Below are 13686 nucleotides of genomic sequence, written 5' to 3' on the forward strand. Positions count from 1 at the left end.
ATCATGCGTACAAACAACCTAGCTATCTCATAGCATCAAGATAATAGCATGTATTATCATTTGGTTAAACTGATTAAGGGTGGCTCTGATACCACTGTTGGGTTTCCCAGTGCCCTAGGGCGCAGCGGAAGATATGGAATTATAAAATTTTCTTATAAAACCCATTATATGAAACCCTAATAAGCCAAGATCGCCTTAATAGTATAACCAAATAATGTAGAAAATATAATCTTGGTATAGAAGAATACCTATCACGCTATATCCAATATGTCTGAAGATGTCCTAAGGTGCCCAAATGTTCACCCTCCGATGTTGATCCACACAGGAATAGGTTCAAGACTCTAGCTCCACCAAAACTTGATTCTAATTGTTCAATCCTTCCAAAGGATTTAATTGGCTGATTTTCCTTCACTTCCTTCTTCCTTCTTCCTTCTTCCTTTCTACCTCTAAAACATTCATTAGCCTTTTTGTCCTAAAGAAGACCCTCTTGTCTTGGGTTAGGACAAAAGAGAGAGGCTTGTAAGAAAGAAGGGATAAGGGAGAGAGAAGGAGAGACTTTTTCTTTGATGATCTTTAGAACCCCAAGGCACCTCCTTATTTATAAGAGATGGAGGGATGCATCATAAAGGGATGCATCCCATCCACACACCTCATCATGATGAGGCATGTGCCAAGAGAGGCATCCTATCATGATGGGGTGCTAAGGAGAAGGGTGTATCAACTTCTTTCTCATGTCTCCCTCTTAAATCTTGATGATCCAAGGGCCCAAATGCAGTGAACCAAAGCCAATGGTCCAGATCTAGGCACCATCTAATGGTCCAGATCAAGGCATCATCATCCAGGGTGCCATCCAATGGTCCAGAAGCAAGATGCCATCACCGATGGTCCAGATTCAGGCGCTGAGCAACGGTCCAGATCTTTCATCCAGAGAGACATCCAGTGGTCCAGATTCAGGCGCTGACCAATGGTCGAGATCCTTCCTCCAGAAATCCATCCAATGGTCCAGATGAATGCGCCAACCAGTGGACCAGATCCTTCATCCAGAAAACCATCCAATGGTCCAGATGAAGGCGCCAACCAGTGGACCAGATCCTTCATCCAGGGAGTGATCCAATGGTCTAGAAGTGAAGGCCCTATCAAACCCAATCCAATTGGGTTTAACCAACTTAAAGAAAATATTAAACCTAATCAAATCAGGTCTAATTAAAGCCAAATGGGTTCCAACTCTTGGCTAACCCATATTAGGTCATGATCTAATCATATTAGATCAACCTAACCTAAAAATCAAATTCGAATTTAATTTGAATCAGGAGCTAGGATTTGCAACACGTGCTAGCATGTTCATCTTGCAAACATGATCTAATCCAATTAGACCCTTGATCAATTTTCTTGTGTGTGACCCATTGGGTTCTTTATCTTAACCAGCAGTAGGTGCAGGTGCAAGTTGACCTAACCTGATTAGAATACCTCTAATCCAATTTAGGTTCAATTTAGTGCTAAACCTGACTTAGCAATCAGAACCTTTCTGATGCTTTGATCTAATCAAACTCTTTGATCCGATCAACCCACAAGACATGATTGACGTCTAGCAACGTATCATGTCTATCCGAAAGATGAGGAATGTATTGGACAAATCCAAACATACTCTTCAGTGGCAAGTTACTGTGCAATTCAAGCCCTCAGTCATACTACATCCTGAATAAGTGCATGAGTATGGATCAATATCAAACTCAATCACTTATTCATGTCTCTCTCAATCTTTTATATGATAATTCAAACAATGAAACATTAAACTCTTTCTAATATTCATTTTGCTTTGATCAAAGGCTTCTTGAATCATCATAAGATTAGAGTAAGTAGGATGTTACCTTCTCTTACTAGAAGTGACTGATTCCTTGTTGACCTACTCACAACCTTCGTACAAAATCCACCATATCCAGAATACCCCGTACACAACGCAATGTCGTGAATGAGGGTAAAACAAAACATAGCTTCAAGTGCACAAGGTACCATGGTGATCTCAGGTCTAAGGATCATTTGCACAACTCCCACTATGAGAACCATCTTTTGATAATTAAGTAAGAATCCATAAGATGTTCTCATGGCTGGTCATTTCAGTGAACTCATTTCTCTAATAAGCACCCATATCTTTGTATTAGTATCTCACACAAGTGATTGTGAGATCAATCACCCTCTACATTGAGCATACATAAGATGTGCCAGTCTTTCCGGTAATATTGATCCCCGACTCAATATACCAATTTGACTGGGAATATTCTAAATTAGGATTTTAGGATTTTAGATCTCACTGGTATGATCTCATCATAACCCTAAAACCAATGTCCTAATTTATGGGGTTCATCATCCAATAATAAAATAGATAAGCAGCAAATGATGAAACACAATGCCTTTATTGATATATATCGAGTGTCAAAGTACATGATTTGGAGGATTACAAAGAGAAACCCATCAAATGATTGGCTTATAGGGCATCTACTCTTTCAAAGGGGTCGGCTAAGTTATCCTTTCTGTCAATCTTTTGAAGATCAACGTCACCTCGTTCTACTATCTCACGAACAAGGTGATACCGGCGCAGAATGTGCTTGGTGCGCTGGTGTGCCTTTGGTTCCTTAGCTTGAGCGATGGCCCAAGTGCTATCACAATATAGTGGGACTGGTCCATCAGCAGAGGGTGCAACTCCTAGCTTAGCAATGAACTTCCGCAGCCACACAGCTTCCTTCGCCGCATCCGATGCTGCAATGTACTCCGCCTCGCACACAGAGTCCGCTATAGTAGTCTGCTTGGAACTCTTCCAACAGACAGCCCCACCATACAGGGTAAAAACAAATTGATACACTCTTGCTATCATCATGATCTGACTAAAAACTGGAATCAGTATATTCCACAAGTTTCAAGTCAGAATCTCCATAGACCAGCCACTTATCTTTAGTATTTCTCAAATACTTGAGGATAGATTTTACAACGGTCCAGTGGCTCTCTCCTGGGTCAGACTGGTACCTACTCACTACTCCTAGCGATGCATACAGTCTCTCTCTAGTGGAGTTTGTCGGACAATCTCTTTTAGAGAGGAAAATTCCAGAAGCTATCGGAAGATAACCCTTCTTGGAATTCATCATGCTAAACCTTTTCAGCACGGTTTCAATGTACATGGATTGGGACAGACTGAGCAACCTCCTAGATCTATCCCTATAGATCTTCATCCCAAGGATGTAGGATGCTTCTCCCAAATCCTTCATGGAGAATTGTGATGAAAGCCATATTTTTACTCCCTGTAGTGCAGCGATGTCATTCCCTATTAGGAGAATATCATTCACATATAGTACAAGAAATAAAACTACCATACCATTAGCCCAATTGTATATGCAAGGTTTCTCTTCGTTCTTAACGAAGCCATAAGTTTTGATAACTCTGTCAAAACGAATTTTCCAACTCCGAGATGCCTGCTTTAGTCCATATATGGACTTTTGCAGCCTACACACCTTAGACTCATCTGCAGAAATAAAACCTTCAGGCTGTATCATATACACCTGTTCCTCTAAATCTCCATCTAGAAAAGTGCTACGTCTTTAATCTTGCTCTTTGAAAAAGGAAAATTAAACATAGGATACCCCAAGTATAGGGTGTAGCAAAGTAATATTCTCGGTGAGTCCGAGATCGAATCCACAGGGATTTGACAGTGAACAAAAACTAAAGGCTAAATAATATTCAGATTGACAAAAATATAACTAAGGCATTAGGATTCAGCCTAGCACTTAATCATGCTTTTCTTAAAATCATCTATTAATCATAATAAAATAGATTTAGTTTTATGGGCAGGATTACAGTAATTCTATTTTAAACTACAGGGATTTCTAAGTATCTGTTATACCCGGAGGAAATAACAAATCAAAAAAATATATAAGTTTGAAATAATTCTTATAAATCTACTGCACCATAAATCAAATCAAAAACATTAAAATTCCATTGATGATTAAAGAAAATACATGAAGAAAATGCTAAGCTTTTCTCTAGCCTTAGCTAAAGGAGATTTAGCTATCCATATGAGATGCAAGCATTTTTATAAAAGGGATTAGCATAAAATAAATAAAATAAGCATAAATCCCTTTTTCTTTCCTTTTTTTTTTTGGTTTCCTTTGGTTGAGAAAACAGAGTACTCTGTTTTCTCTTCTCTCTCGCGTGGGCTCTCCTCTTCCTCTCGCCCGGCTGGCTCCCTTCCTCTTCCGTCACGGCTGCTGGCCTCCTCCTCCTTCGCACGCTCGGCTGAGTAGATGGATCGGAAGAGGAGGTGCAGATGGCTGGCTTCCTGGTCGCCTCTCCCTCTTGTTCCGTGTCCTTCTCTCCTCCGTGGCCTCTTGTCCTCTCTCGCTCGGCTGAGAAAGATGTGGATGTTGGCTTCGTAGCCTCTCCTCCTTCTTTCCTCCTCTTCCGTCGGCTGTGTAGGAATGAATCCCCTCCTTCCTCCCCCGGATCGCTCAGACTTGGATGGATCCGGCCGGCTAGTAAGATCCTCTCTTTTCTTCCCCCCTCCCGTCGGCTGGTTCTACCTCCACCCGATGGCCTTTGCTCCTCTCTCTTGAGTTCCTTTTATAGACACCTTCAGCAGTGTGGCTGGGAAGACCGAAGGATGCGTTGTGGACGCTTAGGAACTGGGAGCGGAAGAGACATGGCTTGGGACTCCTCGGCTGGGAACGTTGCAGAATTTGAGCAACTGTAGACATTGATGTTAGATTTGAATGCAAGACTTTGTGGCTTGGAAATGATCCGTGGTTGCTTGAGATACAGGATGAAGGAAGTCGAATCGCTAAGGATTTGTCTGCTGGAACGTGTGGATGAGCTGGGAGGAAACAGGGGAAACGTCTTGGTTTCATGCTGCCATGGACGTTCACGGATGCGTGCTCGAGCGGATGGGGGATTGCTGAAGTGGAATGCAAACGGTTTGGCTTCTTTCCTTTGCTGCCGTTGATGTTTTGAGTATAGATGAATGATGGGAAGAAAGGAATGCAGCTGAATATTCTTGAAACAGGGGAATCCGAAACCATGAATGAGATGTGGCTTGAATTGAAGAGCCGGTTTGGCTTAGGTCCCTTGGGTTTGATTTAGGTTCCATGGGTTTGATTTAGGTTCCATGGAGGAGATGCCATGATGCTTGGAAAGCCACATGGATGGTTTTGATGATGCTAGGAAGCTCCACGATGCGGGCATTTGTGCTGGCTGAAACATGTGGTTACAGTGATATGGATTGCATGCGGATGACTGGCGACGTGAGGCTCAGATGAGACGCTAAGGATTTGTTGAGCTCGAACTATCGGGCATTGGGCTAAAATCCAGCATTATAGGGTTTTTTTGAATTATATGCACTCAGACACAGATAAAGCATTAATTAATTAATTTTATTAATAAAGATTAGCTATAATACTAATTAAGATAATATGAAAATTTTACTTTTGTACTCTCATCACACCCCCCAACTAGCTTATTGCTAGTCTCTAGCAATTTAGTGTGAAAATAATAAAATGAGGGTGCAAAAGTATTATTTATTTTATTAATATATATATATATCAATATGCATGAATTAAAATAAAGACTCACTTTCGTAGAGCATTACGATTGCACTTAGCACGTGCAACAAGCCGTTAAACCCCTAGGTTACCCTAGTGGACGAGTGTTGTCTCGTGAGGGTTTGCAGTGATGTTACCCACAAACATCGTTTTTAAGTTAGAAGATACTTTAAAACATAGCAACTCTTAAGGCAAATGTAAACAGTTTGGATTCTCTATCTCAACGGTTCCATACGGATAAACAGTTTTAACTATAAATGGGCCAGTCCACCTAGATCTCAATTTTTCTGGAAATAAATGAAGTCTTGAATTATACAATAGAACTTTCTGGGAAGGCTCAAATGTTTTTCTCATAATATTTCTATCATGAAAGACTTTCATTTTATTCTTATAAATTCGAGCATTCTCATATGCTTCATTCCTGATTTCGTCTAGTTCATTAAGTTGAAGTTTGCGTAGTGAACTAGCCTTATCCAAATCAAAATTAAATCTCTTAATAGCCCAGTATGCCCTATGCTCCAATTCCACAGGCAAGTGACACGGTTTACCAAAAATAAGACGGTACGGAGACATTCCAATTGGACTTTTAAAAGCAGTACGATATGCCCAAAGTGCATCAGTTAAACGCAAAGACCAGTCTTTGCGATTTGGGTTAACCGTTTTTTCCAGAATATTCTTAATTGATCGATTGGATACTTCAACTTGTCCACTTGTCTGTGGATGATAAGGGGTGGCGACTTTATGGGTGATCCCATATTTTCGCATTAAAGCCTCAAAAGGCTTATTACAGAAGTGTGAACCCCCATCACTGATGATGGCTCGAGGCGTTCCAAATCTGGAAAGAATGTTTTCTTTTAAAAATTTTAAAACAGTTTTATGGTCATTATGTTTGCAAGGAATTGCCTCAATCCATTTGGAGACATAATCTACAGCTACTAAGATGTACAAATTTCCGAATGAAGGAGGAAATGGACCCATAAAATCTATTCCCCAACAATCAAATATTTCGATAATTAAAATTGGGTTGAGGGGCATCATATTCCTACGAGTTATCCCACCTAACTTTTGACAACGCTCGCAAGCTTTGCAAAAGTTATGAGAATCTTTGAACAAGGTGGGCCAATAGAAACCGCACTGTAAAATTTTTGCAGCCGTTTTCTTACCAGAGAAATGACCACCGCAAGCTTCAGAATGACAAAAGGAAATGACACTAATAAATTCGTCATTAGGTACACATCTCCTAATAATTTGGTCTAGGCAGTATTTGAAAAGATAAGGATCATCCCAAAAAAAATTTTTTATTTCAGTCAAAAATTTTCTTGTGTCTTGTTTATTCCAATGACTTGGTAGTTCACCTGTGACTAAAAAATTTGCAATGTCTGCAAACCAGGGTGAAGATGTGATCTCAAATAGTTGCTCATCAGGGAAAGTGTCTTTTATGGGTGAATTGTCTAAGGAATCTGAAAGAGTCAGACGGGACAAGTGATCAGCTACTACATTTTCTACCCCCTTTTTATCTCTTATTTCTAGAAAAAATTCTTGGAGCAGAAGGATCCACCTAAGCAAACGCGCCTTAGCATCCTTTTTTGAAAGAAGGTACTTAAGGGCAGCGTGGTCAGTGTAGATAATGATTTTGGATCCAATCAAATAAGACCTAAATTTGTCTAGTGCAAATACTACGGCAAGTAGTTCCTTTTCCGTAGTGGTTTAATTCTTTTGTGCACTATTTAAAGTCTTACTTGCATAGTAGATAACATAAGGCTTTCTTTCTTTTCTTTGCCCTAGAACTACCCCAACTGCATATTCACTGGCATCACACATAATTTCAAAAGGAAGTGACCAGTCAGGTGGTTGCATGATGGGAGCAGAGGTCAGCAAGCTTTTGAGTTTATCAAAAGCTTTTTGACATTCTTCTGACCACACAAATTGGATTTCCTTTTGAAGGAGATTACATAAGGGTTTAGATATTGAGCTAAAATCTTTAATGAATCTCCTATAAAATCCTGCATGACCCAAAAATGAGCGTATATCTTTGATAGTTTTTGGGTTGGGTAAGTTAGCAATTAAGTCAATTTTAGCCTTGTCTACTTCAATTCCTTCAGATGAAATGACATGCCCGAGAACAATTCCCCTAGTTACCATGAAATGGCACTTTTTCCAGTTTAAGATTAGATTCTTCTCCTCACACCGAATTAAGACTAGTCTTAAATGGTCCACACAGTTTTCAAAAGAGGAGCCAAAAACTGAAAAATCATCCATGAAGATTTCCAAAAAGCGCTCAACCATGTCGGAGAAAATACTGAGCATGCATCTTTGGAAGGTTGCAGGAGCATTACATAATCCAAAAGGCATTCTCTTGTAAGCAAATGTGCCAAAAGGACATGTAAAAGTGGTCTTTTCCTGATCTTCAGGATCAATTGCAATTTGGTTGTAACCTGAATAGCCATCTAGAAAGCAATAATATTTATGACCTGCTAACCTTTCTAAAATTTGATCAATAAAAGGTAGAGGAAAATGATCCTTCCTAGTGACAGAATTAAGTTTCCTATAGTCAATGCATACACGCCAACTAGTGGGGACCCTAGTTGGAACTAATTCATTGTTAGCATTTTTGACTACAGTAACACCAGATTTTTTCGGGACCACTTGGGTTGGACTTACCCATTTACTATCTGAAATTGGGTAGATCATACCCGCATCCAGAAGTTTCAGAACTTCTGCTCTAACCACATCCTTCATGTTTGGGTTTAATCGACGTTGAGGTTGACGAGAAGGTTTGGCATCAGCTTCTAAGTGGATTCTATGAGTGCAAATTGAGAGACTAATTCCCTTGATATCAGCAATTGTCCACCCTATTGCTCCCTTATGCTCTTTGAGAATTTCCAATAATTTTAGTTCTTGACTTTGTTCGAGTTGGGATGATATGATCACAGGAAAAGTCTCTTCTTGACCAAGGTATGCGTACTTGAGCTCAGATGGCAAAGGTTTTAGCTCAAGTTTAGGTGCTTGAACACTAGATGGTAGAGGACTATTGTTGCGTGTGGGCAATTCTTCAAAACGAGATTTCCACCTATCTGTATCCAACAAAGGAGCTGAATCTAATATAGTACTGATTTCTCTAAAGTTTTGGTTGATATCTGTATTTCCGAAATGAGTTAGGCATGTTTCTAAAGGATCAGAAGAAAGAGATGGGACAAGAGCATCTTCTACAATGGAATCGATCAGATTAACTCCATGAATTTCATCATTTTCGTTATCATTATCGGGTTGTTTACAAATGTTAAATATATTAAAATCTATAGTCATATTCCCGAATGACATTTTCATTATTCCATTTCGACAGTTAATCAAAGCATTGGAAGTAGCTAGAAATGGGCGGCCTAGAATGACAGGTATTGGAGTGGTACAGTTCATGACAGGCTGGGTATCTAATACTATGAAGTCGACTGGAAAGTAGAATTTATCAATTTGGACAAGTACATCCTCGACTATTCCTCTTGGTATCTTTATAGATCGATCGGCAAGTTGGAGAGTAACCTTGGTGGGTTTTAGTTCACCAAGTCCTAACTGTTCATAAACTGAATAGGGCAGTAAGTTAACACTAGCACCTAAATCCAGAAGGGCTCGTTGTATCCTGAAGTTTTCTATGATGCAAGATATGGTAGGACAACCAGGATCTTTATATTTAGGTGGGGTATTGTGTTTGAGAATAGCACTCACCTGTTCAGTTAGAAAAGCTTTCTTTTGTACATAAAGCTTTCGCTTTATGGTACAAAGATCTTTTAAAAATTTGGCATAAGATGGGATCTGCTTAATGGCATCTAATAAAGGAATGTTAATCTTTACTTGTTTAAAAATTTTCAGAATTTCTTGGTCAGGTATTCCCTTTTTAGCTGCAAGCAAGCGCTGAGGAAATGGAGCAACTATCTTATGATGAGGTATTGGATCATCTTGTTCAGTATTATTTTCATCCCTTTTCTCAATGGATTTTTCAGGTTTGTCATCCTTCATTGGAATTTCTTTGTTAATTATTTTTCCGCTACGAAGGGTTGTGATAGACTTAGCTTGTTCAAATCTAGGTTGGGATGAACTTGCTTCATGGACCTCATGTTGACCCTTTGGGTTAGATTGAGGTTGGGCTGGAAATGTTCCTTTTTCCCTAACATTGAGTTGAGCCTCAATTCTACCTACAGAATTTTTAAGTTCTTGGAGTGATTGCATTGTATTCTGATTTATTTGAGTCTGCCCTTGCATGAAGGTTTGCAAAGTATCTTCAAGGGATCTCTTATGGGGTGGCACATAGGGTATGGAATTCTCTTGAGATTCATTGGCAGTGGGTCCATGTCTCCAACTAAAATTCGGATGGTTTCGCCAGTTAGGATTATATGTTTCAGGAAATGGTCTCTTATAAGCATTTGTGAAATTCACTTGATCATGCAACACTTCTTGGAAGGCGGGGATTGTAGGACAATCCTTGGTTAAGTGTGCATTACTCTCACAGATTTCACAAATACTTTCATCTATAGTAGGTGCCTTTCCTGTATTGGCTCTGCTTAATTCAATGGCTTCAACCTTCCTAGTTAGATTAGCAATCTTTAAATTTACATCATTTTCTTCTTTAACATGATACATTCCTCCTTTAGTATTAGTCGGTATTTTAGGTTTCTCGTTCTTATCTATTGTATCCCAAGCCTGTGCATTTTCTGCCAACAGATCAAAATAGTCCCAGGCTTCCTCTGGTTCCTTATTCATAAATTCACCATTACACATCATTTCTACAAATTGTCTCATATTGGAGGACAAACCATCATAAAAGAAACTAATGACCCTCCAAATTTCATATCCATGATGTGGGCAAGCAAGCAGAAGGTCCTTAAATCTTTTCCAACACTGAAAAAATGTTTCTCCATCTTTTTGTGCAAAGTTCATGATATTTCTTCTAAGTGTATTTGTTTTATGTGTTGGGAAGAATTTCTTTAAAAATTCTCTTGTCATTTCTTGCCAGGTAGCTATGGTCCTAGGTCTTAAAGAATGTAACCATGACTTAGCTTTTTCCTTTAAAGAAAAAGGAAATAACTTAAGCTTCACTACCTCTTCATTGATATTATTAAATTGAAGTGTTGAACACACTTCATCAAATTCTTTTAGGTGCAAGTAGGGACTTTCGGAGTCAAGTCCATGAAACTTTGGGAGTAATTGGATTATTCCTGGTTTCATGTCAAAGGCTCCCGCAGCAGTAGGAATAACCATACAGGATGGGGTACTGATCCTAGTGGGTTGTAGATAATCACGAAGCGTTCTAATAGGTAAGTCATCTTGAAATTCATTATCTTCCTGATTACTACCATTATCTTCCATTTGATTATTTGAACTTTTATCCCTTGATTCAACTCGGAATAATCTTTTCATTTTATCCCTTTGCCACAACCGCATATACTGACTAATTAACCAGTCGACTTTTTTTATAATTATTATTATTATTAATTATTTATTTATTTATTTTGTATATATATATATTTTTTTAGAGTTTTGGATGAGTATGAATATTACCTAAAGCTATGAATATTGACACCCTGCTACTAAAATTATTCACAATCAAACAATATCAAAGCATAGCACCCTTATTTCTAATGTTTTCCTAAAAATTTCTAGACAGCTCCTAACTGGTTTGAAGAGTACACTTAAGCCTCCAATCCGGTCTAATAACCTAGTCGACCAGGTAAGCTCTCAGGTAAGTGGAGGGGTCACGATGCGTGTAGCAAAGGTCCCACTTAAAACCCACTTTCCTCGAACAGAAACTGTCTCCCTTCAATCACTTAGAGGGACAAAGCTTGCCTAGACATCGACCGGGGTCATAGAGCGAAACTGGTGCAACTTTCAGTGGTCTTCGTCCTATTGAGCTCGAATATCCTTAGGGGCCAACGTCTAGTTGATTTTAATTAGGCTTAGGATATTTATGCACTGGGATGATTTTTGGGCTAAGGACGAGTGATGAAATCCCGATCTTATCTTTTTAATGGGTTCAGCCCTTAGATTATTTTATGCAAATGCTTAATACTATATGCAACAATCAAGAAGATTTTTAACATTTTATGTCATGACATTAAATTGCATTTGAATAGTTGATCAAGCAAACTAGCTAAAATTTTTTTCCTTTTTATTTATTTATTTTTTTATTTTTTTATTATTTTAATTAATAATTTTTTTAAATAATTTTTGTTTTAAACAAGAGTAAAATTCTAATCTAGGAAAAATAGAACTAGTATGAACAAAACAGGAAAATTAATTTAAATACTCACGGCCGGAGTTCGTTTACTCCGGGAATCCAAAAATGTGATCTTGATCTTCCTCGTTACTGGTCCTGCTTTGTATCGTCCTTGAATCTGAAAAGATTTGAAATTTCAGCTGTGTTAAAAATAAAGAAAAATTGAAGAACTAGAAATAAAGAGTTGAAATTTTCAGCCTTGTTCTCGTTCGCACGTTGCAAATCCCCGGCAACGGCGCCAAAAACTTGCTACGTCTTTAATCTTGCTCTTTGAAAAAGGAAAATTAAACGTAGGATACCCCAAGTATAGGGTGTAGCAAAGTAATATTCTCGGTGAGTCCGAGATCGAATCCACAGGGATTTGACAGTGAACAAAAACTAAAGGCTAAATAATATTCAGATTGACAAAAATATAACTAAGGTATTAGGATTCAGCCTAGCACTTAATCATGCTTTTCTTAAAATCATCTATTAATCATAATAAAATAGATTTAGTTTTATGGGCAGGATTACAGTAATTCTATTTTAAACTACAGGGATTTCTTAGTATCTGTTATACCCGGAGAAAATAACAAATCAAAAAAATATATAAGTTTGAAATAATTCTTATAAATCTACTGCACCATAAATCAAATCAAAAACATTAAAATCCCATTGATGATTAAAGAAAATACATGAAGAAAATGCTAGGCTTTTCCCTAGCCTTAGCTAAAGGAGATTTAGCTATCCATATGAGATGCAAGCATTTTTATAAAAGGGATTAGCATAAAATAAATAAAATAAGCATAAATCCCTTTTTCTTTCCTTTTTTTTTTGGTTTCCTTTGGTTGAGAAAACAGAGTACTCTGTTTTCTCTTCTCTCTCGCGTGGGCTCTCCTCTTCCTCTCGCCCGGCTGGCTCCCTTCCTCTTCCGTCACGGCTGCTGGCCTCCTCCTCCTTCGCACGCTCGGCTGAGTAGATGGATCGGAAGAGGAGGTGCAGATGGCTGGCTTCCTGGTCGCCTCTCCCTCTTGTTCCGTGTCCTTCTCTCCTCCGTGGCCTCTTGTCCTCTCTCGCTCGGCTGAGAAAGATGTGGATGTTGGCTTCGTAGCCTCTCCTCCTTCTTTCCTCCTCTTCCGTCGGCTGTGTAGGAATGAATCCCCTCCTTCCTCCCCCGGATCGCTCAGACTTGGATGGATCCGGCCAGCTGGTAAGATCCTCTCTTTTCTTCCCCCCTCCCGTCGGCTGGTTCTACCTCCACCCGATGGCCTTTGCTCCTCTCTCTTGAGTTCCTTTTATAGACACCTTCAGCAGTGTGGCTGGGAAGACCGAAGGATGCGTTGTGGACGCTTAGGAACTGGGAGCGGAAGAGACATGGCTTGGGACTCCTTGGCTGGGAACGTTGCAGAATTTGAGCAACTGTAGACATTGATGTTAGATTTGAATGCAAGACTTCGTGGCTTGGAAATGATCCGTGGTTGCTTGAGATACGGGATGAAGGAAGTCGAATCGCTAAGGATTTGTCTGCTGGAACGCGTGGATGAGCTGGGAGGAAACAGGGGAAACGTCTTGGTTTCATGCTGCCATGGATGTTCACGGATGCGTGCTCGAGCGGATGGGGGATTGCTGAAGTGGAATGCAAACGGTTTGGCTTCTTTTCTTTGCTGCCGTTGATGTTTTGAGTATAGATGAATGATGGGAAGAAAGGAATGCAGCTGAATATTCTTGAAACAGGGGAATCCGAAACCATGAATGAGATGTGGCTTGAATTGAAGAGCCGGTTTGGCTTAGGTCCCTTGGGTTTGATTTAGGTTCCATGGGTTTGATTTAGGTTCCATGGAGGAGATGCCATGATGCTTGGAA

At 39.4% G+C, this 13686-nt stretch overlaps 1 protein-coding gene and 1 non-coding gene across 2 annotated transcripts; one reads left to right on the plus strand and one right to left on the minus strand.

Moving 5' to 3' along the window:
- Positions 1–3283: 3283 nt before the first annotated feature.
- Positions 3284–10352, minus strand: LOC120112521. Its single transcript, XM_039132081.1, has 7 exons — positions 10008–10352; positions 9137–9380; positions 8483–8959; positions 7772–8026; positions 7144–7201; positions 6195–6765; positions 3284–3313 (listed from the first exon to the last, which is right to left on the minus strand). Exons 1-7 carry the CDS (start codon positions 10350–10352, stop codon positions 3284–3286), a joined length of 1980 nt encoding a protein of 659 aa, XP_038988009.1.
- A 67-nt stretch (positions 10353–10419) lies between these two features.
- Positions 10420–10526, plus strand: LOC120112684. Its single transcript, XR_005514256.1, has one exon. It is a non-coding gene; the product is annotated as a small nucleolar RNA R71 (small nucleolar RNA).
- Positions 10527–13686: the final 3160 nt, after the last annotated feature.

This window comes from Phoenix dactylifera, chromosome 11, assembly GCF_009389715.1.
Source record: "Phoenix dactylifera cultivar Barhee BC4 chromosome 11, palm_55x_up_171113_PBpolish2nd_filt_p, whole genome shotgun sequence".
Lineage (NCBI taxonomy): Eukaryota > Viridiplantae > Streptophyta > Magnoliopsida > Arecales > Arecaceae > Phoenix > Phoenix dactylifera.